Source organism: Carassius carassius, chromosome 1 (genome assembly GCF_963082965.1).
Source record: "Carassius carassius chromosome 1, fCarCar2.1, whole genome shotgun sequence".
Taxonomy (NCBI): domain Eukaryota; kingdom Metazoa; phylum Chordata; class Actinopteri; order Cypriniformes; family Cyprinidae; genus Carassius; species Carassius carassius.
Window position 1 is genome coordinate 44,377,481 of NC_081755.1, and position 27,816 is coordinate 44,405,296.

The 27,816-nt window shown below is 36.5% G+C and overlaps 2 protein-coding genes across 7 annotated transcripts in view; one reads left to right on the forward strand and one right to left on the reverse strand.

Moving 5' to 3' along the window:
- The window catches only part of LOC132151902 (Fc receptor-like protein 5), a 628,771-nt gene extending 609,445 nt beyond the window's left edge, over window positions 1-19,326 (reverse strand). For 4 of the 6 annotated variants that reach the window (XR_009436453.1, XM_059560440.1, XM_059560425.1 and 1 more), the window contains exons 1-7: window positions 17,862-18,014; window positions 11,065-11,346; window positions 10,103-10,345; window positions 8,268-8,532; window positions 7,837-8,105; window positions 7,630-7,764; window positions 6,792-6,962 (exon numbers count right to left, since the gene is read on the reverse strand). Coding sequence is in view for 5 of the 6 variants with exons in the window: in XM_059560440.1 (XP_059416423.1) it covers window positions 6,792-6,962; window positions 7,630-7,764; window positions 7,837-8,105; window positions 8,268-8,532; window positions 10,103-10,345; window positions 11,065-11,346; window positions 17,862-17,973 (1,477 nt within the window). In the remaining variant the exon portion in view is untranslated. Of the gene's footprint in view, window positions 1-6,791; window positions 6,963-7,629; window positions 7,765-7,836; window positions 8,110-8,267; window positions 8,533-10,102; window positions 10,346-11,064; window positions 11,347-17,861; window positions 18,015-18,522; window positions 18,559-19,270 lie in introns of those variants that run through there. The other 2 variants (XM_059560447.1, XM_059560465.1) reach the window with 2 other exon arrangements.
- A 2,533-nt stretch (window positions 19,327-21,859) lies between these two features.
- Window positions 21,860-27,426, forward strand: LOC132152134 (N-acetylmuramoyl-L-alanine amidase-like). Its single transcript, XM_059560864.1, has 5 exons — window positions 21,860-21,993; window positions 23,202-24,011; window positions 26,587-26,797; window positions 26,879-27,173; window positions 27,299-27,426. The coding sequence occupies exons 1-5, from the start codon at window positions 21,939-21,941 to the stop codon at window positions 27,311-27,313; spliced, it is 1,386 nt and encodes a 461-aa protein (XP_059416847.1). The 5' UTR covers window positions 21,860-21,938; the 3' UTR covers window positions 27,314-27,426.
- The last annotated feature ends 390 nt before the right edge of the window (window positions 27,427-27,816 follow it).

The window sequence follows — 27,816 nt, forward strand, 5'->3', positions numbered from 1 at the left end:
CTAAAAACTTTACTAAAGGTTACTTAAGTTACTAAGTTACTAAAACTTAATTTGAGCCTGAGAGGGTTAAAGTTTTATTGTTCATTTTTAAGGCACTTAATTGGCTCGCCCCAACCTATATCATTGACCTTGTACAGCCATACTCAGTTCAAAGGTCACTGATATCCTCAAACAAAGGGCTCCTGCTTGTGCAGCGCTCACGGCTTAAACGGAGGGGTGATAGAGCCTTTGCAGTTGATGCCCCACGCTTGTGGAACCAGCTCCACAGGATATTAGATCTGCCCCGTCCAGGTTAAAAACTCATTTTTATTCCTTGGCCTTCCTTGTAGCCTAACTTGGTACTTCTGTTTGTTTTCTGCATTTCTGTGTTGTGTGCCCTGACATTGAAGGATTTATTTTTATTCATGTTTTATATAATTATGATTATTGATTCTATGTGTTATTTTTGATTGTCCTTTTAGCTATTCTTTATACAGCACTTTGGTCAGTTTTGCGCTGTGTGTAAACGTGCTTTATAAATTAAAATGACTTGACCAGTAATTTTAGTAAAAAAAAAATTACTTACTATGTATGGAAGGGGCTAAACTTTTCCTCTGTATAGGCTGTGAATTTGAATTAACATTGATCTGGAAAAACTGTGTGCATTATCTCACTAGATTTGTAACCTAAATCATTTGTAAACCTTTCCTAACACAGGAGAATATGTCAACCTATGTCTAAATATGCCATGTGTTGTACATCAGCACTTCAAAATAAAAGTTTCTGCATGTGGCCAAATATTGAAATTTAATTTATTTAAACTCTGTGTCAGTCACCATGGTAACTGACTCTGGGAACCTCACCTGCTCACTGTTAATGTTAACCTAGCTAGAGTCTGACAGAGCTTGTCCTTTCCTTCTCAACAGCATCCTGTTGAAGCAGAAATAATTCACATAGTTTTACAACAGAGGGATTATTTAGATTAGTTGAGATGAGCTATCATTCCCTGAGCCAATCAGTATCACTTCTCATCATTTATCTGAACAATATTCTCAGTCTGGCTGCACATCGAATATCAGGCTACACGTCACCGCTGACGTGCTCTCAGATCTGGACCTCTTCATTTTTATCACTTTGCAGGTTAAGCAATCACCCTCCAGCTGTCAGAAAAAGAGGAATCATTCACATTTCATTTGGCTTTCTTTATTTCCCACAGATAGCTACAAAAGTAGACTAACCATCAGCCTGCATTGCCTCAAACAATGTAATTACAAATTACATGTTTCTAATTTGCTGCCGCATTTAGGATAATATTAAATAACTTCTAGTACTATCTGTAGAAAAAGTGTGTGTCTGCCTCTTGGGTCCCGGGGGTGAGTGATGCCCTCAGCCTGTGATCCTGAGTTATATAACCTGACTCAGGACCAGCTCCTCTGCCTCTGTCAGACGTGGTGGAGGTGGAAGTGACCACCACTTCTGCCTTTTTCCACATGTTCATTTACTCAGCAGGATGTTAGGAGACAGGATGGGTGTTAATCAGTAGGTTGGTGGTAAAAGCTGCTAGGAGCTAAAATATACAATGAATAAACTTTGACCTTGTTTAATATGCAGAATATGAATAAAACCAGAAAGTTATATAGCAATGTAATGATAAAGTATATGGACTATTAACTGCAAAGTATGCAGTTATAGAAAATATACTTTAAGTTGTTCCACTTTAGCACAAAAAAGTACACTAAATACACTTCAAGTTGAGCTTTTCTACAATTGAATTACAATTCAAATATATTTAGTACAAAATTAGTTGTTCCAAAATAGCATGCTTCAAGTTAACTAATCATGAACACACTTGAAGTATAATGATGATTAGTGTGGTTACAAGTACACAAACGTATGCTAAATTTTAGTACACTTAGCTCAACACTTTCAGCTGGGCAAACCAAAGAGAAACTGAAACTTTTACAACAATAAGAAAAAAGGCTTTACACTCAACAATCTTTCTTTCCCAAGTAATGATGTAAAGGTCCATAAAGCTTATAACTGTATTCTGAAAACATAACTATCCTAAGAGAAACAAGCAATCTACAACAGAATTCCATAACTCTCGAATTAATAAATGTTCATGGCTTCCCATGATTTTTTTTTACAATATTTGGGAATTGCTGAATAATGAGTTTTAAAAATCATTCTGCAAGTTGAGCACAGCTTGAAAAAAATATATTCATTATATACATTAGACAACTTTTCCAGACCTGGACATAAAAAAGCCTATTTGTCTATTACAATGTTACAAATACATTTAAAAGAAAAAAATAAATAAAACTTTTGTCACTTGATCAATATTCAGGAAAAGGCCTTAAACTGGTTATTCTGTCTCTCTTTCAGTCTAATGATGAGCTGCTGCTGCTGCTGGTATCATCCAATAAAAATAAACTCTGTGCAGCACTAAAAGATCATCTACCTTTCCTGTTTTTATCCAGTGTATAATCAGCTCATTGCTTTTAAAAATTAACATGCATAGCTATTGAAGCACATGAAGGATTGCATCACTAATATTTAATACAGATATTGCTATCAATTTCTCAGTATCACAAAGATGATAAAAGCACTGATGATCTGCTCATTCTCCAGCTCTTCTCCACCTAAACTCATCAGCGTCCTGGGATTGAAAGTTTCTCCTCTGGGCATTTATTTAACCTGAGCATATGTCACATCACTAGATCCAGCACCTGAGAATATAGAAATTAATTTAAAATGCAACAACTCATTTTTGCTCATTTTATTTTATTTTTAGATTGTCAATGATGCTTGTAGATTCAGTTTTCAGTGGCTCCTTGTGAACTGTGACTGAGGTTTTTACTTTAACACTCACCTTGATGGGTCACCAGGTTCAGTTTAGAGTAAACGGTGTCAGAAACTTCACTGGTTTTCCCTAAAAGATGAAACAGTTACATTAATATCACTAGTGCTTACTGTGTGTTAAACAGTGACATGAAATACATCAATATGATTATAATATCTCAACAGCTTCTACAGAGAGAATAAAATAATTTATTTTAAGACAATTACATGTGTGACCAAATTACCTCAGAATCAACGTATTGTAATTTTGCATGCAATGACTTTTATGGATCAAGTGGATTTCACAGTGAACTGACACAAACAGGTGTTCAGAGAAATACTGTGGTGTTTCTGGTTGGTGATGTGAGAGAAATTAAAATCAAAGGGGCCACCCCAGACCCCAGAAGTCTTTAGCTCTGCTACACTACTGTCATGATCATTAAACCATTGTTTCAGTTTACCTTGGTTTTCTTTATTTTTCTTCTGTTTCTCTGTAGATTTGAGTTCAATCTCAGCGTAGGTGACGTCAGTAGGTCCGCTTACACTATCTACAGTGAACCACACAGAAAGAAACAAGACACTTGTTTTAAATAAATTTACTCTGCAAATATCACAGTGAAATGAAAAACGAAGATGGATTTGATTATTTAGAAAAGAACTACTGCCTTAGTAAACATGATCAACATGACATAATTATCTCCTTCAATATCTTTAGTTACTTGTGCTTATGTTTTTATTAATTGAAAGAGTAATAAATATGTTCCTTTAATAAATTAATTCGTGAATTAATTCACAATAATACATCTTTTGACATGCATTTTATTAATTTAAGCCCACAGGAAAAAAACAATTGTTTTAATGTTGACACTGATTTAAAAAATAAAGCAGTCAGCTAAATATTTATTGTGCTATTACCTTTCTAAATTAGATATGATATATTTTGTTATGAATAACTGATAATAAAATAAAACATATGACATCTAACTGAAATATAAATGTCAGTTACAAAAATAACAAATTACACTTTAGAAGAGCAGAAATTTATTTAGTGTGAGATTTGTCAGTTTAAAGTTATTTCTAAGTGTCTTCAATCACAGCTTGTGAAGATTTATGGATGTTTATTTATGGTTAACAGTTAAAGACTGACCAGACAGCAGTGTGTTGTTTCCCGCTTGACTCTGGTTCTGTTCTGGTGTCTGACTGCTGTTCTGCTGTTGACTGACTCTAGACGGAGACTGAGATCTTACACCTGAACACACAAGGATTATGTAAATGTTCTGAGGAAATTAGATTTACTTTATGCATACATTATTATGCATACATCTTTGTAGAATAATACAGTGCTATAATTCATGATATCTGAATGTTCAGCACACATTGGGTCTGTTCTAACCCCCAATGAGCTGCTTCACTGTCTATGCAGACAGCATCGTAACAGAAATAGAACATGAAAAATGACTCATTTGAAGAATCTTATATATGCACTTTATAACTCATGCATCAAACAAACATTGGAAAGGAGGGAGAATTGACTTCAATTACATGAATATTTATTGTTATCAGTACTTTTCAGTATTGAATAAATAACAAACCTATGCTTGTGTTAGTTCATCTCTCAGCCTGAAAAAGCTCACAAGGTTAGTGTCTACAAATGTGTCATTAAATTGTAATGTCAGATGATGAACCTTTGTTGTTTCTGTTGCGCCACAGCAGGACCAAGAAGACAATGATCAGAAATGTGACAGTCAGTCCTGCGGTCACTCCAGCTATCATGGGAGTCACATCATCAGATCCTGAGGCTGCTGAAGATGAGAAACATATATTTAGATCTAGATTCCAATAGTCATCACAGAATGAACAGCAATGTTATTATTTAGGTGTAGTAAGACTATACCAACAATTTGGTGACAGTAATAAAACCTATATATATATATATATATATATATATATATATATATATATACAGTACAGACCAAAAGTTTGGACACACCTTCTCATTCAAAGAGTTTTCTTTATTTTCATGACTATGAAAATTGTAGAGTCACACTGAAGGCATCAAGGGCTATTTGACCAAGAAGGAGAGTGATGGGGTGCTGCACCAGATGACCTGGCCTCCACAGTCACCGGACCTGAACCCAATCGAGATGGTTTAGGGGTGAGCTGGACCGCAGACAGAAGGCAAAAGGGCCAACAAGTGCTAAGCATCTCTCGGGGAACTCCTTCAAGACTGTTGGAAGACCATTTCAGGTGACTACCTCTTGAAGCTCATCAAGAGAATGTCAAGAGTGTGCAAAGCAGTAATCAAAGCAAAAGGTGGCTACTTTGAAGAACCTAGAATATGACATATTTTCAGTTGTTTCATACTTTTTTGTTATGTATATAATTCCACATGTGTTAATTCATAGTTTTGATGCCTTCAGTGTGAATCTACAATTTTAACAGGATTATAGTTCTCTCCACATTCAGACTGACACCAGTTCACTCCAGTGTCTGGACACAGACTGAATTAGTTAAAGTCTTTGGTTCGTTTAACTGTGATGATTTTGGCTTACATTTAACAAAAACACACCAATTCACTATCTCAACCAATTAGAATACTTCTTAAGACCAATAATAAATAAAAAAATTAGTGAGTTCTGGAAAGTATGTTTATTTACTCAATACTTGGTAGGGGCTGCTTTTGCTTTAATTACTCCCTCAATTTGGCATGGCATGGAGGTAGTCAGTTTGTGGCACTGCTGAGGAGGTCTGGAAGCCCAGGTTTCTTTGACAGTGGGCTTCAGCTCATCTGCATTGTTTGGTCTCTTGTTTCTTTTTTACCTCTTGACAATACCCATAGATTCTCTATGGGGTTTAGGTCTGGTGAGTTTACTGGCCAGTCAAGCACACCAACACCATGGTCATTTAACCAACTTTAGCTGCTTTTGGCGGTGTGGGCAGGTGCCAAATCCTGCTGGAAAATGAAATCAGCATCTTCAAAAAGCTGGTCAGCAGAAGGAGGTATGAAGTGCACCAAGATTTCTTGGTAAACGGGTGCAGTGACTTTGGTTTTCAAAAAAACACAATGGACCAACACCAGCAGATGACATTGCACCCCAAATCATCACAGACTGTGGAAACTTAACCCTGGACTTCAAGCACCTTGGGCTATGAGCTTCTCCACCCTTCCTCCAGACTCCAGGACCTTGGTTTCCAAATGAAATACAAAACTTGCTCTCATCTTAAAAGAGGACTTTAGACCACTGGGAAACAGTCCATTTCTTCTTCTCCTTAGCCCAGGCAAGATGCCTCTGATGTTGTCTGTGGTTCAGCAAATTCCTTGACATGTCTGTGTGTGGTGGCTCTTGATGTCTTGACCCCAGCCTCAGTCTATTCCTTGTGAAGTTCACTCAGGTTCTTGAATCGATTTTGCTTGAAAATCCTCATAATGCCGTGGTTCTCTTCGTTGGTTGTGCATCTTTTTCTTCCACACTTTTTCGTTCCACTCATCTTTCTGTTTACATGCTTGGATACAGCACTCTGTGAACAGCCAGCTTCTTTGGCAATGAATGTTTGTGGCTAACCCTCTTTGTGAAGAGTGTCAATGATTGTCTTCTGGACAACTGTCAGATCACCAGTCTTCCCCATGATTGTGTAGCCTAGTGAACCAAACTGAGAGACCATTTTGAAGGCTCAGGAAACCTTTGCAGGTGTTTTGAGTTGATTAGCTGATTGTCATGTCACCATATTCTAATTTGTTGAATTAGTGGATTTTTGTTAAATGTGAGCCAAAATCATCACAATTAAAAGGACCAAAGACTTAAACTACTTCAGTCTGTGTGCACTGAATTTATTTAATACACAAGTTTCACAATTTGAGTTGAATTACTGAAATAAATGAACTTTTCTACGACATTCTAATTTCCTGCACCTATACATCAACCAATGACAAGATCAAGGAAAATGTGATTCCTACTAGTACTTGAACTCACCAGTGACCCGTAGTGGTTGTTTGTTGCTGTAGGTTGTGTTATAGACTGGTTTTCCTCTCTCTGCGCTGCACACATAAACTCCTGTGTGATTAAGAGCAGCAGAACTGACCGTGTAGTTTCCTCCAGCTCCTCTGCTGCTGTCTGAGAGCAGCTCATAACGATTGCTGTTGTCTGTAAATAATGAAAATATTCAGTGATCACCTCAAGGAGATATTTCTATGACCCCAATCAGTGACCATAATTAAGGTATTCAAGGTTGTATACCAGGGAGGAATCATGGATTATGAGGCTCTCCATTACATATTTAGGTCAGTACAATTATGTATTTGCTATACCATGATTCACTATGGTGAGCCTTCAATATTGATTCCAATTTTGTGTTTGGTCAGATTTCACTGAAAATCTCAGACTTCATTTGTTCTTTTGTGTTTATGTCATGTTTGTTCATAGAACAGAAGGTCTGGATACAACACTGAATATCTGAAAGCTGAAGACTTGTTGTGTAGCTTGTTGCTACAATAAAGTGTTGTGTAGAATTTAAACTAGTGATCAGTGGAGGGTCTGCAATCACAAAGGGAAAGTAAGGAAGTCTGTGCCAGAATCAACAGATATATATGATGTTTTAATGGTGATCACCCATAACTATAGACATTTCTCAAAAATATCAGATTCATCTGCACAGATATCAGCACCAAAGGACATCTCGTAATGTGCAGTTTTGTGTTTTAACCACAGCTGCTGATAGAGATGACAAAGTACCCTAGTACAGCTTTAAATAATCATTTTGACTTGAGTAAAACTAGCTAATTTACACCACATGAAGCACATTATATCTTACCTGATGAAACAGTTAGAGTGAACCAGCTGAATGTCCAACCTGTAGAGGAGTCTTTAACCTCACAGATCAGAGTCACTGGATCTCCTTCAGTCAACCACTTCTGTGGAGAAACACTTAAAACTGCTCTGGGTTTATCTGAAATAGAGACATTTCTCATTAATAACATGTTAAACTTGTGTGTGTTTATGAAGAGATAATCAAACTCACCTGATACTGTAAGTGTAACTTCATCACTGATGTGTGTTGTTCGTGATCCTCCTCTCTCGGCTCCATAACAGGAGTATTTACCTGCGTCAGACTCAGTAACAGAACTGAATGTGTGTTCCTGTAGTTCACTGAAAACACTGACTGAACCGTCTTTATTCCAGCTGTACTTCCAGCTAGAGACTCCTTCACCATCAATGTCACATCTGAGAGTGACTGTCTCTCCTCTGAATACATGTTCATCAGGTTTAATTCTCACTTTGGATTTTGGTCTCTCTGTAAAATGACAACAATTCACAATGAATATAATATGCTGTTTTTACAGTATAAACACGGTTACTTTATTGTAAAACACATGCTAAATCAAGTTAGACTGAAGGGTTGTTCTTTATAACTGTTATAGTCACTTGTTCAGTGTCAGTGTTCAAAAATACTTGCCGTTTATTGTCACTGTTACTGTTTCACTGTAATGTGTGTAAAGTCCTCCTCTTTGTGCTCTGCACCTGTACTCTCCTCCATCAGAGACTGTCACTGAACTGATTATTTTAGTTGCAGCTTCAGTAGATTCAGTGTTTGAGTCTCTACTCCAGATAAACACCCATCTAACCCATATTTGATCCACCTCACATCTCAGAGTAACTGAGTCTCCAGTGAACAGTGAACCCTGTGGTTCAACAGTCAGAGTTGGATTGGGAATATCTGTCAATATAAGGTGACTGTGAGTGTGAGTTGTGAATGTTTTTCAGCAGATCTCTCACTAGTACATCATTAGTGCATTTCAATTTCATAGACACTGGAAGAAATATAGCTGCTAGCAGCAATTATGGAGCTGAATAATGCCAACATTCACTTGAGACAATGCAAAGAGTTAAGTGAAGTGACATTGAGCCAAGTATGGTGACCCATACTCAGAATTTGTGCTCTGCATTTAACCCATCCGAAATGCACACACACAGAGCAGTGAACACACACACACACACTGTGAGCACACACCCGGAGCAGTGGGCAGCCATTTATGCTGTGGCGCCCAGGGAGCAGTTGGGGGTTCAATGCCTTGCTCAAGGGCACCTAAGTCATGGTATTGAAGGTGGAGAGAGAACTGTACATGCACTCCCCCCACCCACAATTCCTGCCGGCCCGGGACTCGAACTCACAACCTTTCGATTGGGAGTCCAACTCTCCAACCATTAGGCCACGACTTCCCAGGACAACAGAGATGTAATTTCACCATAAGGCATTCAAATTAACAACCCGAAGCTCAACACATTGTGCCACAGCACCTGCAGCAGTCACAGAGACACATCAGTCACTAAAGTTTTGCAAAGGTTCGGCAGTTCATGTTAAAATGTAAAGAACTGGATTAAATTAGTTTCTGACCAACAGGTGGTGCTGTCAAACCAATGTGGTCTACACATGCCTAGAATACCTCTGCATCATATTCAGTGCTGGAAAGTAACTAACACTGTCATAAAGCAAAAAAAAAAAAAAAAATCAAACAAAATACCTTCCTGGCCTCATCTGTGCTGAGTAAGATTCCTTTAATTGACTCGTATGGGGAGATTTATTTTTTATTTCTTTATTTGAGGGGGAGTTGTGGCTCATATTTTAAACATCCGAGTATAACAGGGATGGAGGCTGATTTATAATCAGACTTCACCCTCTCACTTCTTTAGACACAAAAATAAATTTTACTAGAGTCATGCTGGCTTTATAGACGGCTTTATTTATTGTAAATAAAAGTTATAGTCCTGCTCACTTTTAGGTCTGTGAGAAAGGGGGGAGGGGGGTTGTAGTGCTGAATCACTGGTCCAGGAATCTCTATTTCTATATTTATTTTAAAACATATATTCAGATAATCAATACTTGGTGTACTGTACATGTACACTGATACATTGTCGCCAAAGAAAATATCACTATATTCTGTTGTATCAATTTTTCCCCCATCCATTTTCATAACAGCATAAAACTGTTCAAGTCAACAGTCTGAACACAAACAGAGAAATAACTGAAAGATTGAACAAACACACTGATCTACAACACAACAGAGTGTATTTCTCTTCACAAACAGCACTAACTGTACACTTCCTCTCTCAAAATCATCTCTCACTCTTATATCATGGACGAGAGCTGGATTTGAAACTCTGAGAACAGCGAAAAAAAAAAAAGCAGGAACACAAAATCACTTTATCCTAATCATGATATAAGAGCAAGTAACATCTATAAATTATAGAGGAATATTTCAGTAGTGTTTATTGATGCACAGTCTCACCTGTGACTGAGATCCAGCTCTTGGGTGACTCTCCTCTCTCTGGGTGTTTGCAGTAGTAGAAACCCTCATGTGACTTTGAGACAGTAGAGATGATCATCTCTGTAGTTTGATTCTGGATGAGTGATCCATCTTTATAGAAATCAGCTCTGAGGATTAGTGGAGTTGAATGTTCATATAAACAGCGTAGAGTCAGAGAATCTCCTTCAGTCACAGGATGAACAGGACTCTCCAGAATCACACCAACTACACAAACAGAGACAACATGAGCGGACAAATAGCAAGAATATTGTATGAATACATAAACAATGTGATGATCGCAATAATAATAATAATAATTATGAATTTTAGAGGCACCTTACAAAATGTAAGCGAGTCATCAAGTTATGAGTTATGAATCATTTGTCTAACTTTTTTTATAAATTTGTTGAATATTGTATTTTATAAATTGACAGCAGCAATTTTTACTAGAAACTGTTATTATTATACTAGTTATTTTGTTTAATTGCCTTTTTTTTCCAGAATAATGGTGAGAGAATAATGATATCTATTTTAAAAAATAAAATATTGATATAAAATATAGTTAATATAATGTTAGAAGTTTAGTTTGTTCAATACTCTCTTTGAGTATGAATAAAATTTTTCATGCTCAGGGTTAATTTATTATAAATAGGACAAGGACAAGCAAGACTTAAATAATTAATAAACTGTATTTATAAATCAGTAAATCTGCAAATATTGTTCTAAATAAAGTCTGATGATGTAAATTCTAATTTGTGACTCTTCATGTTTTATGTCGTTTAAATGCGCTCCGCTTGGCCTCTGAACTTCAGTAGCTCTGGTCTTGTGGATTCGTTGTCATTTAGAAATAATATTGTATGCGTGATTGAATCAAAATCTGGCTCTTTAAATCTGAAACTTAAACAAGGGCTTCGAGAAAATAATAAATACAGACACAGACTCACGTTGTACAGTGATATTAAGAGGATGACTGATCTCTCCAGATTCAGACTGACACCAGTACACTCCAGTGTCTGATGGGATGGTGGAGCTGATTCTACATGTAGATCCTGTTTGTGATCCCGACGGAGATGATGAACAATCTTCCAGTCCCCAAGTGTCTGTGTATCTTCTCACTGTCCATCTATCAGAGTTACTCTGGTCCTCACAGCTCAGAGAGAGAGAGACAGATGTGAAGTGTTGAGTTCTGCTGGGACTGATGATCAGAGAGACTGGAGGAGAAACACCTGAGAAGACAATTACAGTATGGATATCAAGACAGTTTTATTGATTTAACACTTTACAACATGTACACTGTTTCAAAGCAGCTTTTCATTAAAATATGACAATTCTAATATCTGAAAATCCATAAGTCATCACTGAGTATTTCTATTAAAAACTTCTTAAAATTACACATTAATATATTTGTCATTACGCCGTCAGCAAGCACACCAAATACTGTGTTATATTAACGGGTATTTACCATTTAACTATAAGATGACTAATTGAGTGTTTATACGGTCAATCCTATATCTTTTGCTGATGTTCACATTGATTGAGATGTGATTAAACACTTAAAAAAATCATAATGAAAAATCTTTATTATAGTGATCAAAATATACATTTTTTTTACACCTATTGGATTATTTTCCCTCAATACACTTATGTACATGTGCCACAATAGTTGCATTGAATTTTTTATGAATATTTTCCACCATTAGAATTACATGTTTTACATTTTCGCTGTAGTCAAGGTTAAAGTGATTAGTTTGGTCTGATAGTGTCTGCTAGTAGAGGCAATACAACCCAAATTCCCAAAAAGTTGGGACACTGTACAAATTGTGGCCTTGCTTCAAAATGATTTAATATTGCTTAAATATTGTTTGTTCTTTTATGTAAATTAGGTGTCATGAACTGGAGTGCATTTTCTGCACAATACAGACAGGGTTTCCGTGTGTCATGTTCTCTGACCCAGTGTCTCCGGTGCAGTGAGATATTTAAAGACTGTCCATGGGTGTGTGGGGAATGGCTGAAGGGGAGTCCTGTATGGGTTTTATCCATTCAAAGAATTTAATGGCTACTTATCGGCTAATTGTCTTTATCAGTGATGGAGGTGAATTTCTAGTAGAGTAGATTTTTTTGTCATGTTTATAGTCTATAGTATTATATAGAATATATTTTATGGTTTGTTCTTTGAAATACAACCCGAATTCCGGAAAAGTTGGGACGTTTTTTAAATTTTAATAAAATGAAAACTAAAAGACTTTCAAATCACATGAGCCAATATTTTATTCACAATAGAACATAGATAACATAGCAAATGTTTAAACTGAGAAAGTTTACAATTTTATGCACAAAATGAGCTCATTTCAATTTAGATTTCTGCTACAGGTCTCAAAATAGTTGGGACGGGGCATGTTTACCATGGTGTAGCATCTCCTTTTCTTTTCAAAACAGTTTGAAGACGTCTGGGCATTGAGGCTATGAGTTGCTGGAGTTTTGCTGTTGGAATTTGGTCCCATTCTTGCCTTATATAGATTTCCAGCTGCTGAAGAGTTTGTGGTCGTCTTTGACGTATTTTTCGTTTAATGATGCGCCAAATGTTCTCTATAGGTGAAAGATCTGGACTGCAGGCAGGCCAGGTTAGCACCCGGACTCTTCTACGACGAAGCCATGCTGTTGTTATAACTGCAGTATGTGGTTTTGCATTGTCCTGCTGAAATAAACAAGGCCTTCCCTGAAATAGACGTTGTTTGGAGGGAAGCATATGTTGCTCTAAAACCTTTATATACCTTTCAGCATTCACAGAGCCTTCCAAAACATGCAAGCTGCCCATACCGTATGCACTTATGCACCCCCATACCATCAAAGATGCTGGCTTTTGAACTGAACGCTGATAACATGCTGGAAGGTCTCCCTCCTCTTTAGCCCGGAGGACATGGCGTCCGTGATTTCCAACAAGAATGTCAAATTTGGACTCGTCTGACCATAAAACACTATTCCACTTTGAAATAGTCCATTTTAAATGAGCCTTGGCCCACAGGACACGACGGCGCTTCTGGACCATGTTCACATATGGCTTCCTTTTTGCATGATAGAGCTTTAGTTGGCATCTGCTGATGGCACGGCGGATTGTGTTTACCGACAGTGGTTTCTGAAAGTATTCCTGGGCCCATTTAGTAATGTCATTGACACAATCATGCCGATGAGTGATGCAGTGTCGTCTGAGAGCCCGAAGACCACGGGCATCCAATAAAGGTCTCCGGCCTTGTCCCTTACGCACAGAGATTTCTCCAGTTTCTCTGAATCTTTTGATGATGTTATGCACTGTAGATGATGAGATTTGCAAAGCCTTTGCAATTTGACGTTGAGGAACATTGTTTTTAAAGTTTTCCACAATTTTTTTACGCAGTCTTTCACAGATTGGAGAGCCTCTGCCCATCTTTACTTCTGAGAGACTCTGCTTCTCTAAGACAAAGCTTTTATAGCTAATCATGCTACAGACCTGATATCAATTAACTTAATTAATCACTAGATGTTCTCCCAGCTGAATCTTTTCAAAACTGCTTGCTTTTTTAGCCATTTGTTGCCCCCGTGCCAACTTTTTTGAGACCTGTAGCAGGCATTAAATTTTAAATGAGCTAATTAAGTGGATAAAAGTGTAAAATTTCTCAGTTTAGACATTTGCTACGTTATCTATGTTCTATTGTGAATAAAATATTGGCTCATGTGATTTGAAATTCCTTTAGTTTTCATTTTATTAAAATTTAAAAAACGTCCCAACTTTTCCGGAATTCGGGTTGTAAAAAAAGATCACTGTTATCAGTTTGTTTTTTGGAGGCACCATGCAGAAAATAGGATTCAGACACTGAAAATATACTCTATGTAGTCAATTTCACATGCAGAATTGCCAAATAAAAATGTCCAAAATTATACTTAATAAATAAATAAACAAGAGCCATGACTTTTTGATTAATTCCTTCGTTTTTATTGAAAATAAATGCTTTTCTGATCTGATCTGAAATTTAAGAAAAGGAGAAAAAAAACTTCAAAAGGCAGATTCAAACATGGGTCGATCACATCAAATTGTGAAAAACACACGTTTTACCATCTGCACCACTGGAGTTGACGACTGGTCTTTATCTGTTGTAATGTTGACTATCCCAAAAAGAAATATATAAGGTGCCATTAAAGTGTAACATTACAATATACCCACTGAAGTAAAGTGCAACAGAATGTTAATATACTGTAAATAAAATACTACACCGATATTACAGAATGAACTCTTAAATTCTGTATAATTTAACTCAGATGAAACATGGTTAAAATCATGGATATGTGCTGTTTGCTGTATTATATTGTTGTTATAGTTGTTTTTCCCTTCTTTTTTTCCACCTTAGCGTTCTTTAATACTTTAACATTTTATTAGAGTATTCTGTTAAGTATGCGCATGCTTTTTAATGACGTCACGTCACACAGGATGCTAGAACACCTAACGTCATCAGGCAATGAAAATTACGCACGCATGCTCTCTCATCAGGTTAGGCGCATGCGTGTTAGAGACATACCATACGTCACTTTGCACATGCACGGTAAACACATACCTGACGTAGGTACGTGACGTCACCTCTCTACAGTCTGCACCGAGGGGTGTCTTGGGGCCAGTTGCGGCTCCAGACAATTTTAATTGGGGGGGCAATGGGGGGTCCTGGTCATTTCAAGGGGGGTCGCACGAAAACCAACAAAAAATACAGCACAGCTAATAACTGCATATCACTGCTACTAAACAACAAAAACAACACAGCATATCAAACTACTTTTTTTAAATTAATTAATTGCAGTTTGCAAACAATTTGCTCAAACTTTAAAGGGTTAGATCACCCAAATATTAAAATTATGTCATTAATAACTCACCCTCATGTCGTTCCAAACCCGTGAGACCTCCGTTCATCTTCGAAACACAGTTTAAGATATTTTAGATGTAATCCGAGAGCTTTCTGTCCCTCCATTGAAAATGTGTGTACGGTATACTAGTCCATGTCCAGAAAGGTAAGAAAAACATTTTCAAAGTATACCATGTGACATCAGAGGGTCAGTTAGAATTTGTTGAAGCATCAAAAATACATTTTGGTACAAAAATAAGAAAAACTACAACTTTATTCAGCATTGTCTTCTCTTCCGGGTCTGTTGTGAGCACGTTCACTGCAGTGTACATGATATCCAGTTCTGTTAACTTTTTTAATGTGGCTGACACTCCCTCTGAGTTCAAACAAACCAATATCCCGGAGTAATTCATGTACTCATGTACACTGAACTGCTGTGAAGAGAGAACTGAAGATGAACACCGAGCCGAGCCAGATAACGAACGAAAGATTGACTCGTTCTCGAGTCAAGAACCGGTTGCATCGTTTTTTTTTGGATCACCAGTAGTGATGGGAAGTTCGGTTCTTTTCCACGAACCAGTTCTTTCGGACAGTTGATTCAATAAACCGGTTGAAAAAAACGGTTCACCGGTTCTTTTGCGCTCGACGTAATGATGTCATTGGCGATGATTACCCTTCATTCAACATTAGCACAGAATCAGTTCAGAATCAATCATCAAAAGAATCAGTTCGTTTCAGATGCTCTGTGTGTCGGTCTGCTTCACGCTGAATCAAACATGCACAGTTTCATCAGCTCCTCGGTTCTTGAATCGGACGCGTCTGACAGAAGCGGTTCTCGGTTCAGTGTACGAATAAATTTCGAATAAATTCTTAATTATTATTGTTCTGCGTAGTTTGAAGAGAAACATTTTTTTTATCTTTATCCCGGATATATATATTTTATCAGGAGGAGGGTGGGGGCCGCCAGTGCTTGGGGCAAGGGGGGACCACAGCCACCCCCTAAAAAGACACCTGGCCCCCACAACCAGAAAAGTGGAGGGTTTATTTTATATAAATTTTATTTTATAAATGAACACACATATTGATGAAACAATATATTAAAAATAAGTATAATAAACTTGTATGATTGATTCAGCCGTTTGATTTTGGCACAGTGTGCGCACCATACGAACGAACGACCTGTCTATAGATCGAACGTCAAACCGAACATCTTGAGCTTTGAGCCTCTTACTCTGTGGGTGACCCACGTGACGACCCGACGTGAAGTCTGCGTCTTGAATTTTGCTGTTTTTTTTTTTTATTTAAGGAGGCAAGCTACTGTGTAAAGACTATAAATGGACATTACAGGCATTACAATAAAGGTCTTTTATACCTAAACGAATACTCAACCATTTCCTGCATCCTGCTGTGCTTAAATGCTGTACTTGCTGCTGCACTTAAATAAGTTCTTAAAGAAAATTGTCGTAGGCTATTCTAAGTTGTTCTGAGTAATATGAACACAACCTTCACTCACATCCTTTGCAAGATTCGGCAAACAGTTTGGTCACATCGCTTCTCTTTCATTATGACCTTTTAATTATTAGAGGCAGAATTAGAGTCAGAACAAATAACATATAATTCATAATATTTGAAGCAGGAATATGTTGTTGGGCACATAATTCATTGCTGCGACTTGAAAACGGCCCCTATAATGATAATTTAAGAGTATTCTGACAGATTATTTCTAAATTATAGGATTAAATGAATATTGTGTAATGATGAATATTGTATCAATGAATATTGAATATTTTCCCATTGATAAAAACAGTGCAGATATGTCTAAAAGAATAAAAGTGAAGTGGAAATAAAAATCAAGAATATAGCCTAAACCGTACCATGACAATATGTCCTTAACATTTACCACTCTCGTCTTTTATTTAAATCAAAATGCAATGTATTTCTTTTCTAATTGGTCAAACTTATTCTTTCCCCCAAAAAATCCATCGACTTACATTATCTGAGCAATGGAGGCTGTAATACTTAATTCTGTCCACTAGAGGGGAAAACATAATAAGAGATATTTTATGAAATGTAGAAATGTATTGTAGGCTCCTCTTTCTCTGTTTACATCAGTTTAAATTACAAATAAATGCATGAATTACATTTGTACTGCCATGAATAGGCCATAGCTGCACAAGAACAAGCTTCACACTTTAAGCTGTACAACTACTTAAAGCTTTCTTTTAAGATATTGTTTCACACTGTTTTATGCCTTTAATTTTATACATTCAGGTGGAATTTTTCTTTGTCGTGAGCTCATTTTAGAGGTGTTAATAAATCACATTCAATTAATGTGAAGAGCTAATGTCAGGATTCTCATTCCTGCTCCTGGAGGGCCAACGTCAGTTTTAGTCTGCCAAATTAGTTTTCTTTCATAAAGTGTAGACAACCACGTATGCTTCTGCCGTACTATTGCCACATTGGCCTGAATAAACTTTTTTTTTTTTTTAATTCACACAAGATGTCTTTAAAAACCTGCATATAAAATTTAGGTGAAGACATATACAATATTTCCCGTTCTGTTTGGACTAATGTTCGACTATCCAGTTGATTTATTTTTATTTTCTAATCATATATACCTGAAAAATATATATGTAATATCTCCTGCTTTTGTATATATAATTGCAATATAACTGCATTAATATCTAAATCACCCACTGCAAACATCCACTGCAATTGTGACTATTTTAGAGGACACAACTGAAGTGAAAGAGCTCTTACATTAAGGTAAAAAAAAAACAGTTACAACCACTGATTTATATATAGTATGATCAGTGGTTACAACGTGTCTACACACGTCAACAACACTTTAGGAACACGATCAGTTATTCCTTACTCACCAGTGACCCATAGAAGCTGTTTGTTGCTGTTCCGTGTCTCATAGACTGGTTTTTCTCTCTCTGCGCTGCACATATAAACTCCTGTGTGATTCAGAGCAGCAGAACTGACCATGTAGTTTCCTCCAGCTCCTCTGCTGCTGTCTGAGAGCAGCTTATAATGTATTCTGTAGTCTGTATAAAGTGAGAATGTGCCGTTACCTCAAGAAATGATCAGTCATTTTCATATGAGTCTTATAAATTATCTTTGTTAGTATAATCAATGTATTCAGACTGATTACATATTTTTAAACCCTCTAATATATTTTATGAAACCAGTTCATTCAGATGTTATCATATAAAGTACATTATATCTTAACTGATGAAGCAGTTACAGTGAACCAGCTGAATATCCTGCCTGTAGAGGAGTCTTTAACCTCACAGATCAGAGTCACTGGATCTCCTTCAGTCAACCACTTCTGTGGAGAAACACTTAAAACTGGTCTGGGTTTATCTGAAATACAGAAATCACTCATTAATAACATGTTTAACTTGTGGCCTGAGACTCGAACCCACAACTTTAGGATAAGGAGTCAAACTCTCCAATGACTAGGCCACGACTTCCCCTCACAGTTACTGTAGAATCAGTCGTATGTGATGAAATACATGAAACAAACTGACTCACCTTCAGTTTGTCCAGAATGGATGTTTGAAATCAGCACTAAAACACAAAGAGAAACTCATTACAGTGTGAACATGGTCATCTGTGTATTTTACAGCATCTTATAACTGCTAAAGTTAAAATATTTATGATTCAAAACTACAAAAATAGTTTTTTGAGTGAATTTCAGTTTTAAGGAACTTTTCTTTAAAAGTTGAAGTTTTTAAATCTTTAAAAAATATATTCCATATGTTTTTATAAAGAATAAAACATATCAAGATATTGTATGGGGGGACTACATATGAGTCCAGATAAACATGAAAACATCTGACTGGTATTTTATAGATTTGGTCACAGCAGAGGACTGTTTAGGGAACGAGAACAAAGACAAACTCTTTCTAACTGTGTACTAGTGAATATTACAGCAACAGTGATAATAAGTGTAAAACAAACCAACAGAACTGATTCAACAAAGAACAAAACTGAATGACTGAACAAACACACTGATCTACAACACAACAGATTGTTTTTCTCTTCTCTCTTTTCTTTAGTTTTTATTTCTCTTCACAAACAGCACTAACTGCACACTTCCTCTCTCAAAATCATCTCTCACTCTTACAGTATTTCCTCAACTAGAGCTGGGCTTGAAACTCAGAGAGCAGCGAGAAAAGAAGAAAATCTAGAAACACTAAATAACTTGATCTTTTTTATAATATTATAGTAATCACTATATTAAAATACATGAAATACATAGAGAGAGAATAATACTCACAGAGCACAAGAGGAAGTTGATGGAGCTCCATACTGACTGAATGATGAAAGACAGTTAAAGACACAAACTGTGTTAAAGTCTCAAGACTTCCTGAAACCTGCAGTCGATCTTTAGAAACATTAGAACAGATTCAAGACACACAAATGTTCCTCATCTGTGACAGAAAATCTTTTGATATTTTTCATAATCTTTTAACATGTTTTCACAAAATTTCAAACTTTTCTAAAGATTTTCTACAGAATTGTTGTCAAGATTCATTCAGTATCAAATTGTACAATATTTATTTGCTAGTATGAAAAGTTATATTCTGTGTGTGTTTAATGAACAAGGGAAATTAAACAATATTTTAATGTCTCTTTATTGTTATGGTGGTAATAGCTGTATTTATAATAATGTATTAACATGGGAATAAAGTGAACAACTGCTGCTCCTCCTTCACTGGTTATTGTGGTGAAGCTGACAGAGAACAAACCAAACCACAACTATGAACTCATGTCTATCTATCTATCTATCTATCTATCTATCTATCTATCACACTCTGACACCGATGGTGTTTAGTTTGACTGATATATTTGTACATGTGAACACAGTTTAATATTCATACACAAAGACAAGGGGTGTGCATTAAAAATTTAATGACTATGATTTCAGTTCCTCTTAATGAAACCATGTAAATGTGATTTTGTGTCTATCATTTACAATAACAAATGTATTCATTAGGCCTATATAAAAGCATTTATGGACTAACAGAAAAACACTGATCTGTGATGCATCTTTTTCTCCTTAGATGACAGAAGGTGGAGGTAGCTTTTAAAATGTTGATTAACCTAGTTATTTTTGGTTGGTGACCCAAAATTAATTGTTTGTTTTTTATTGTTTTTTATTATTCTTTTTTTTTTTTTTTTATCAAAAAGCTTATAGTAGCAAGTCTCCTCTTTATACTGTTTCTGGAATCAAAAATCTTCATCAGAAACAAGTGATGTAAATAATAAAAAAAAAAAATCAACACCATCAACATAAATTCCATTTGACAGTATTAAATCTAGAGTATGATTTTGAGTAGGTCAATGAGTAGGTCCTGAGACGTGCTGTTTAACCCCAATAGTTCAGAGGGTTCAGATAGTCTATAAATGCTGATCCCACTGCATCTTTTTCATTATCAAAGTGGATATTAAAATAACCAACAAATAAAACTTTATCTGCAGCCAGAACTAACTCGGATGTAAAATCACCAAACTCTTTAATAAAGTCTGTATGGTGCCCTGGTGGCCTGTATACAGTAGCAGGTACAAACACAGGGGATTTATCATTAACATTTGTTTCTCTGGATAATATTATATGAAGCACCATTACTTCAAATGAGTTATACTTGCAGCCTGCCCTCTGAGAAATCCTGAAAACGTTGTTATATACTGAATCAACACCTCCCCTTTACCTTTTGGACGCGGCTCATGTTTCTAACAGTAATCTTGGGAGGTAGAATGTAATCATCAGGTTTCTTTCAAACAGAGCACATCTAGATTATGATCAGTGATCATATCATTTACAAAAAGTGCTTTCATAGAAAGTGACTTGATATTCAATAAGCCAAGCTTTATCATTTGTTTATCTGTATTGCATCTGTTTTTTATTTGTTGAACCTCAATCAATTAAATTGGTCAATTCACAAAGTTTACGTTTGTGAATATGTATACTATATTCATTTCAGTAATGTCAGTTTTACCATACAGTTTGACTCGTGTCAAAGAGTTGATTTTATCGGTTGGTTTCAAGGAATGAAAAAGAGAAATTCAGGTTTACGATGTCTACTATGTACTTAAGCTTACAATGTTTTTGGGAAACACAGTCCTGGTTGATCTGTAGGACTATGTTTCGAAGAATCCATTGCAATATGTTTAACGTAGCTGATTATTAATATATACAATATACATAGAATGGAATAGATAGAATATACATAGTTTTGATCTCATGATAACTCTTGTTTCAGAACAGATTAATACGTTTATTCAAGGTTTATTCAATTTGGACATTTTCTAGTAATTTCAGTGGCAAATTGTTTTCCCAATTTACCTGAATTCACTTCTAACAAATAAGATTAAAACTTTTCCAAACATGAAAATCCTCACTGTTTTCTATTTGGTGAACTGGTTAGGTTGTTTAACTTGTGATAAGACATATCACAAAGTAAATAGAAGCTTCATCTTTCAACACAGTTTCCACTTATTCACAAGAACAACTTACATTATTATTTGCTAGAATCATTAAACATATCTAAAAAGGTTACGAGGAATAAGAAAACATTTGTTTCTAAGATTATATAAAAAGGAAAGCTTTAAAACAGGTGTTATAGAATTACAAAAATGTTTAAGTCTCTTTAAAGTAAATGGTCCCCCTTTAAAACCTTTTTACCAATACAATGAATGTTTCTTATGATGTTCATTTAGAAGTTAAAATCTTTGACATATGTCTCTTCTGGCTTTGTTTTGAAAATAAGAACTCGGGATTCAGTTTATCAGGTGTAAACAGACTGAAAGCATCTGTCACTTTCTCAAAGCTCTTGTGTCTACATAAGGGTTAGCATGTATTTATAAGGCGTATGAGGTGCAGAATAGTATCATAACCGAACTGAGTGTACAGAGACTCTTCAGTGTTCTCGAGTTCTGTCATCATGGATTGGCATTTGTGTCTGCTTCTTTCTTTGCTTGTGGTATTTGCTACTGAAGGTAAGTCATATGTTAAATGTTAGTCACTATGCTGAATAACAACTGGTTTATGTATGTGTACAATCACTAGATATATTTCCTACATTTTGTTTACTCAAAAGTTACATTTATGTAATTTTTTCACCATTCCTGTCATTTTAAAATCAGATTACATTTTTCCATCATGAACTAAACTTTGAAGAATGTCTAGAATGCCCTTTTTTCATAATCGGGTCAAAATATATATATATATATATATATATATATAAAAAAGTATAGTAAATGTTTTTAAGGTGTGAAGCTATACAATAGCTTTGTTTGAGGAACAGACCAAAATGCAATCATTATACACTTAAAATAGTGGAAAAGAAGGATGTGATGTGGGCAAGTTTGGTAACCCATTCTCTGAATTTGTGCTCTGCATATATCTATCCAAGTGCACACACACATCAGTGATTTGTGAACAGACACACGGAGCATTGCTGTACGTAATCCCAGGTTTGACATCAATGACCAAACATAAGAATCTGTGACATTTTACATCCTTTAACATCAAATGTGTCAATATACAAAGTTTATGTTGATTTTATTGGTTGGTTTCAGGAAATAAAAAAGAGAAATTCAGGTTTGGCTATGTGTGCACTAGCATACCCGTATACCTTGAACTGTACACAAACACTCTTGTGTTATATTATGAATATGTACATTTTGTATAATATGTCAGTTTGTTATTGTAAATGATGTGCTGTTTATGGTTAACTTGTTTACTTTCCTCTTTACACTTGAACAACCAAAGCCATAATGTAGAACTTCACATTAATATCAAATATTTTGTACATTTTAAAATGAATGTGAAAGTGTACTGATACAACTTTCTGTCCGAGCTGCACCTGCACAAACACCTGCACAAATATCTGCTTTTTCACTATTGCATAATCAGTTAAAATTATGATTCTGTGCATTGAATGTTATATTTGAAGTGAAACAGCTTCGATGTGAATTTTTGGGCAATGCATTTTAGTATTGTCTTGGGCTGCATTTCCAAAAAACATTGTAAGCTTCATGCATAGGGTATTCTTTGGATTGGGGTTCTGAAAGTCACAGTACCACAATGAGCTCTTGATAGTTGAATCCTCGTGGTATTACTGCTTTAAATAGCTGTAGTTAAGAAAGAATAATTTCTACTAAAATGTTCGTTTTCTGTGTTTTTCCCTCTGGTTTTCCATCAGCCACTACCACAAAGCACATGAATGACTTCATCAGAGCTGTGGAGAGCATTGAAGCTGTGAATCCAGGTCTTCAGATGCTCGATGTGGTGAAAGGTCTACGTAAGGCTGCTGGCTTTGAAACCGACCTCATCAAGCGATACCTAGGTGACCTCAGTGATGCACATGACCTTGTGTCAGGTCCATCAGTCACTTCTTATGTAAGCGAGGTCATTAATCACAGCCTTTCAGAGTTGGGTAAGGAGAAAGGTGTGGTTCTCACGTTAGATGGTTCAAATGTGGCATTGGCCCCAATGCTCCTTGGACTTGAGGCTGGGCTGCAGTCCACCGTCCAAGGCCTTTATCCTTTATCCTTGACCCACAACCTGGTCGCTTCATTTCTACATCACGTCCTCAATGAACAAACCACTCTTCCTTTTGGCACTAAAGGGTTCTGGGATAGCATTTCATCCCCAAATGTCTACAGTCTCTCTGATTTGCCCTCCTTGGCCACTGATGCCCTAATAATCGGAGGTATAGACGGGTTCATTCTCGGGTCAGAAGTTTCCACGTCTAATGATCATGAGCGATCACTGAGTGACCTGCTGAAGAGTTACTACAGTCACCAGCCTGACGCCGCAGGGTTCAACGCATCGTCCCATCTGATCAGTCAGAAACGAAGGATGAACTTCAAAAGGCTTGTCAGCTTCTCTTCGCTGAAAAGCCAGATGGTCCAGGCTCTAACAGTTCACCGCAACTTAAACGAGTCTGAGAGGAAGAGACTGGATGATATAATGAACGAAGGCTTTGACCAGTTTGTCCATGTATATGCAGGTAATTAAACATAATTATGTTTTCCATTTTATACTGATACAAATATTTTAAATATACAGGTGCATCTCAATAAATTAGTATGGTGCTCAGGAGAAGAAATGGTCAGTTTACTTAGATTTGCAGTGGCCACGACATATTATCACGTTCCCATGACAAAACTAAGTGAACCGACCATGTCCCCTGCTGGGCACCATAAATTAAAATGTCGTAGAAAAGTTCATTTATTCAGCAATTCAACTCAAATTGTGAAACTCGTGTATTAAATAAATTCAGTGCACACAGACTAAATTAGTTTAAGTCTTTGGTTTTTTTAATTGTGATGATTTTGGCTCACATTTATCAAAAAAAACAATTCAATATTTCAACAAACTACAATACTTCATAAGAACAATAATAATAATAATAACAAAACATTTTTAGTGAATTGTTGGCCTTCTGGAAAGTATATTCATTTCCTGTACATGTACTCAATACTTGGTAGGGGATTCTTTTGCTTTAATTACTGCCTCAATTCAGTGTGGCATGGAGGTGATCAGGTTTCTTTGACAGTGGCCTTCAGCTCATCTGCATTTTTTGGTCTCTTGTTTCTCATTTTCTTCTTGACAATACCCCATAAATTCTCCATAGAGTTCAGATCTGGTGAGTTTGCTGGCCAGTCAAGCACACCAAAACCATGGTCATTTAACCAACTCTTGGCTATGAGCTTCTCCACCCTTCCTCCAGACTCTAGGACCTTGGTTTCCAAATGAAATGCAAAACTGGGCAACTGTCCAGTTCTTCTTCTCCTCAGCCCAGGTAAGACGCCTCTGATGTTGTCTTTGGTTCAGGAGTGGCTTAACAAGAAGAATACGACAACTGCCAAATTCCTTGACATGTCTGTGTGTGGTGGCTCTTGATGCCTTGACCCCAGCCTCAGTCCATTCCTTGTGAAGTTCACTCAGGTTCTTGAATTGATTTTGCTTAACCATCCTCATAAGGCTGTGGTTCTCTCAGTTGGTTGTTCATCTTTTTCTTCCACACTTTTTCCTTCCACTCAACTATCTGTTAACATGCTCGGATACAGCACTCTGTGAACAGCCAGCTTCTTTGGCAATGTATGTTTGAGGCTTACCCTCCTTGTGTAGGGTGTCAGTGATTATCTTCTGGACAACTGTCAGATCAGCAGTCTTCCCCATGATTGTGTAGCCTAGTGAACCAAACTGAGAGACCATTTTGAAGGCTCATGAAACTTTTGCAGGTGTTTTGAGTTCATTAGCTGATTGGCATGATATCATGTTCTAATTTGTTGAGATAGTGAATTGGTGGGTTTATGTTAAATGTGAGCCAAAATCATCACAGTGAAAAGAACCTTAAACTACTTCAGTCTGTGTCCATTGAATTTATTTAATACACAAGTTTTCGCAATTTTAGTTGAATTACTGAAATAAATGAATTTTCAATAAATGATTTGTTTGCAGAGTTTTAAAAAACATGCTAAGTACACATACTTGTTTTTTGAAAAACTTTGAAATGCACATTCCATGTTGGAATGTGTCTTTGTTTTGGTTTGTGGGATTCTGCCAGCTGTTAATTTACCCAGTAGTATTTCAGGACCCTGGATTGCCAGCTGTCGGAAAACACAGCATATTGTAGTCATGAAAGACAGCAAATGCATTTGATCAGAGATTGCAGATTCTACATGTCCTAAAAGCCTCTGCATCAGTCTGCTCGTTGACCTCGTTGGCCAAGAAGACATGGAGCCAGGGTCACACTGCAGGCCTGGAGGGCCATGGTGGAGCTGGTGGCTCAAGGGACCAAGGGCAAAATACTGCAAAATTCAAACTGTATGGGTCCTGTTTTCTGTCATGGGAAGCCGTAGTATAAGTAAACCTCAAAGACAAATAATCCAAGAGAACAGTGTTTAATTCAAAACTCACGCAGGAAAACACAGTAAAGCTGGGCTCACACTGGGATTTTCAACAGTCCTTTAGGATTGTACTTGTCAGACTGTATGAACATGATGATCATGTCACACTGTGGGATCTCAGTTGTCATTAATGTCATACAGTATGACAGTCAACTCGTTAAAAATGGGTGTGCACAAGAAAACTTGTCCTGAGTTCAACATACAACTCATACACATTCAGGGACTTTGAGCTGCATTGCACGCTGGTCTGTAATGTTGACTATGATTGAAAGTATATGAATGGCAGCAATTTGGACGTATTTAAGAAGAATAGTGCAAGCAGCACTACACACCCACATGAAAACAGCAATGCAAATGGTCTTTATCATAGCAAAGGCAACGTTTGCATGTCCTCAATCTGGCAACCCAGGTGAGTCTGAGAAGGAGGGGAAGGGAGAAACAACTCTCTCCAATATATTGAATATGGACTTCAGTACCCATTTAAACTGCTGGCTTTCAAAATTACATACGGCACCTTTAATTTTTTGCTGTATTTAAAATACATTTTATATATTTTTACTGTTAAGTAATATAATTTAAGCACTACAAATTAGCCCACTTTATTTGTGACAAATTTGCAATCTGTCAGTAGCAATATTGGATTCTCACATTGTGTTTTTCCCTCTCAAGTCTGTCCAAACATCATCACAAGGTCTCAATGGGGAGCTGCAGCTTTCATTGGTTCTCCCTCCAATCTGTCTCTCCCTGTGCCGTATCTTTTCATCCACCACACATATCAACCCTCCAAGCCTTGCACCACCTTCGATCAATGTGCCAGTGACATGCGCTCCATGCAGCGCTACCACCAGCAAACCAATGGATGGTCTGACATTGGATACAGGTTAGAAAAGCCCCAATTTGGACCATAAAGACCATTATGCAGTAACATTTCTTATAATTATAATTATTCGTCCCCCTATAGTTTTGTTGCAGGTTCTGATGGAAACCTGTATGAAGGCCGAGGCTGGAATTGGGTTGGTGCCCACACTTACGGGTACAACTCCAAAGGCTATGGTGTCAGCTTTATTGGAGATTATACCTCCACCCTCCCCATCAAGAGTGCGATGGACATGGTGAGGTATGACTTCACAAGCTGCGCTGTGAACGGTGGTCGATTGTCTTCATCTTACTCCTTATACGGACACAGGCAAGCTACTTCCACTGACTGCCCAGGAAACTCCTTCTACCGTGAAATCCAGACATGGGAGCATTACCAGGTATAAAGATAAACAAATGATAAATGGGATTTATTATACTTACTTGGTTCTGACTTTGCAGAATGTATTGCAATAGCAGTTCAGACCTTAACTGTGTCTTTATGTTTGTCTACTTTGCTCTACAGAGTTATTTGCCTTGAGGATTGTGGAATCAACAATGAATGCAATCACCTAATTGTGTCTCTGAAAATCAGTACATGTATTACATGTATCGGTCATAAAAAAATGCATAATAAATTCCTTTTGAAAATCATATTGATTATTATTATTTGTAATTCTACATTACAATAAAAATTAATCTAGTCAAGTAGTCATTAATCAAGGCCAATTGGCAAAATCTAATTTGCCCTTAACTATTCAAAAGTAAAGTACCTTTACAAATTGCTAATGTCCAAGTACATTATTTTGATCAGACACATCGGCACCCTTATTTACTAGAGATGCACCAAAAGCTGACACAGATAGTTTGATTTTCTTAAGGACAAAAAAAGTCTCTCCTAACTAACGCTGTAAATTATACAGAGAACTACAATATTATAATATTACATGTTATATTATTTTATTACTATAATATTACAGGTTAAAATTAACCACAGAATTATATTTAACTGCTTTTTTCAGACATAAATATTACACTCAAAAA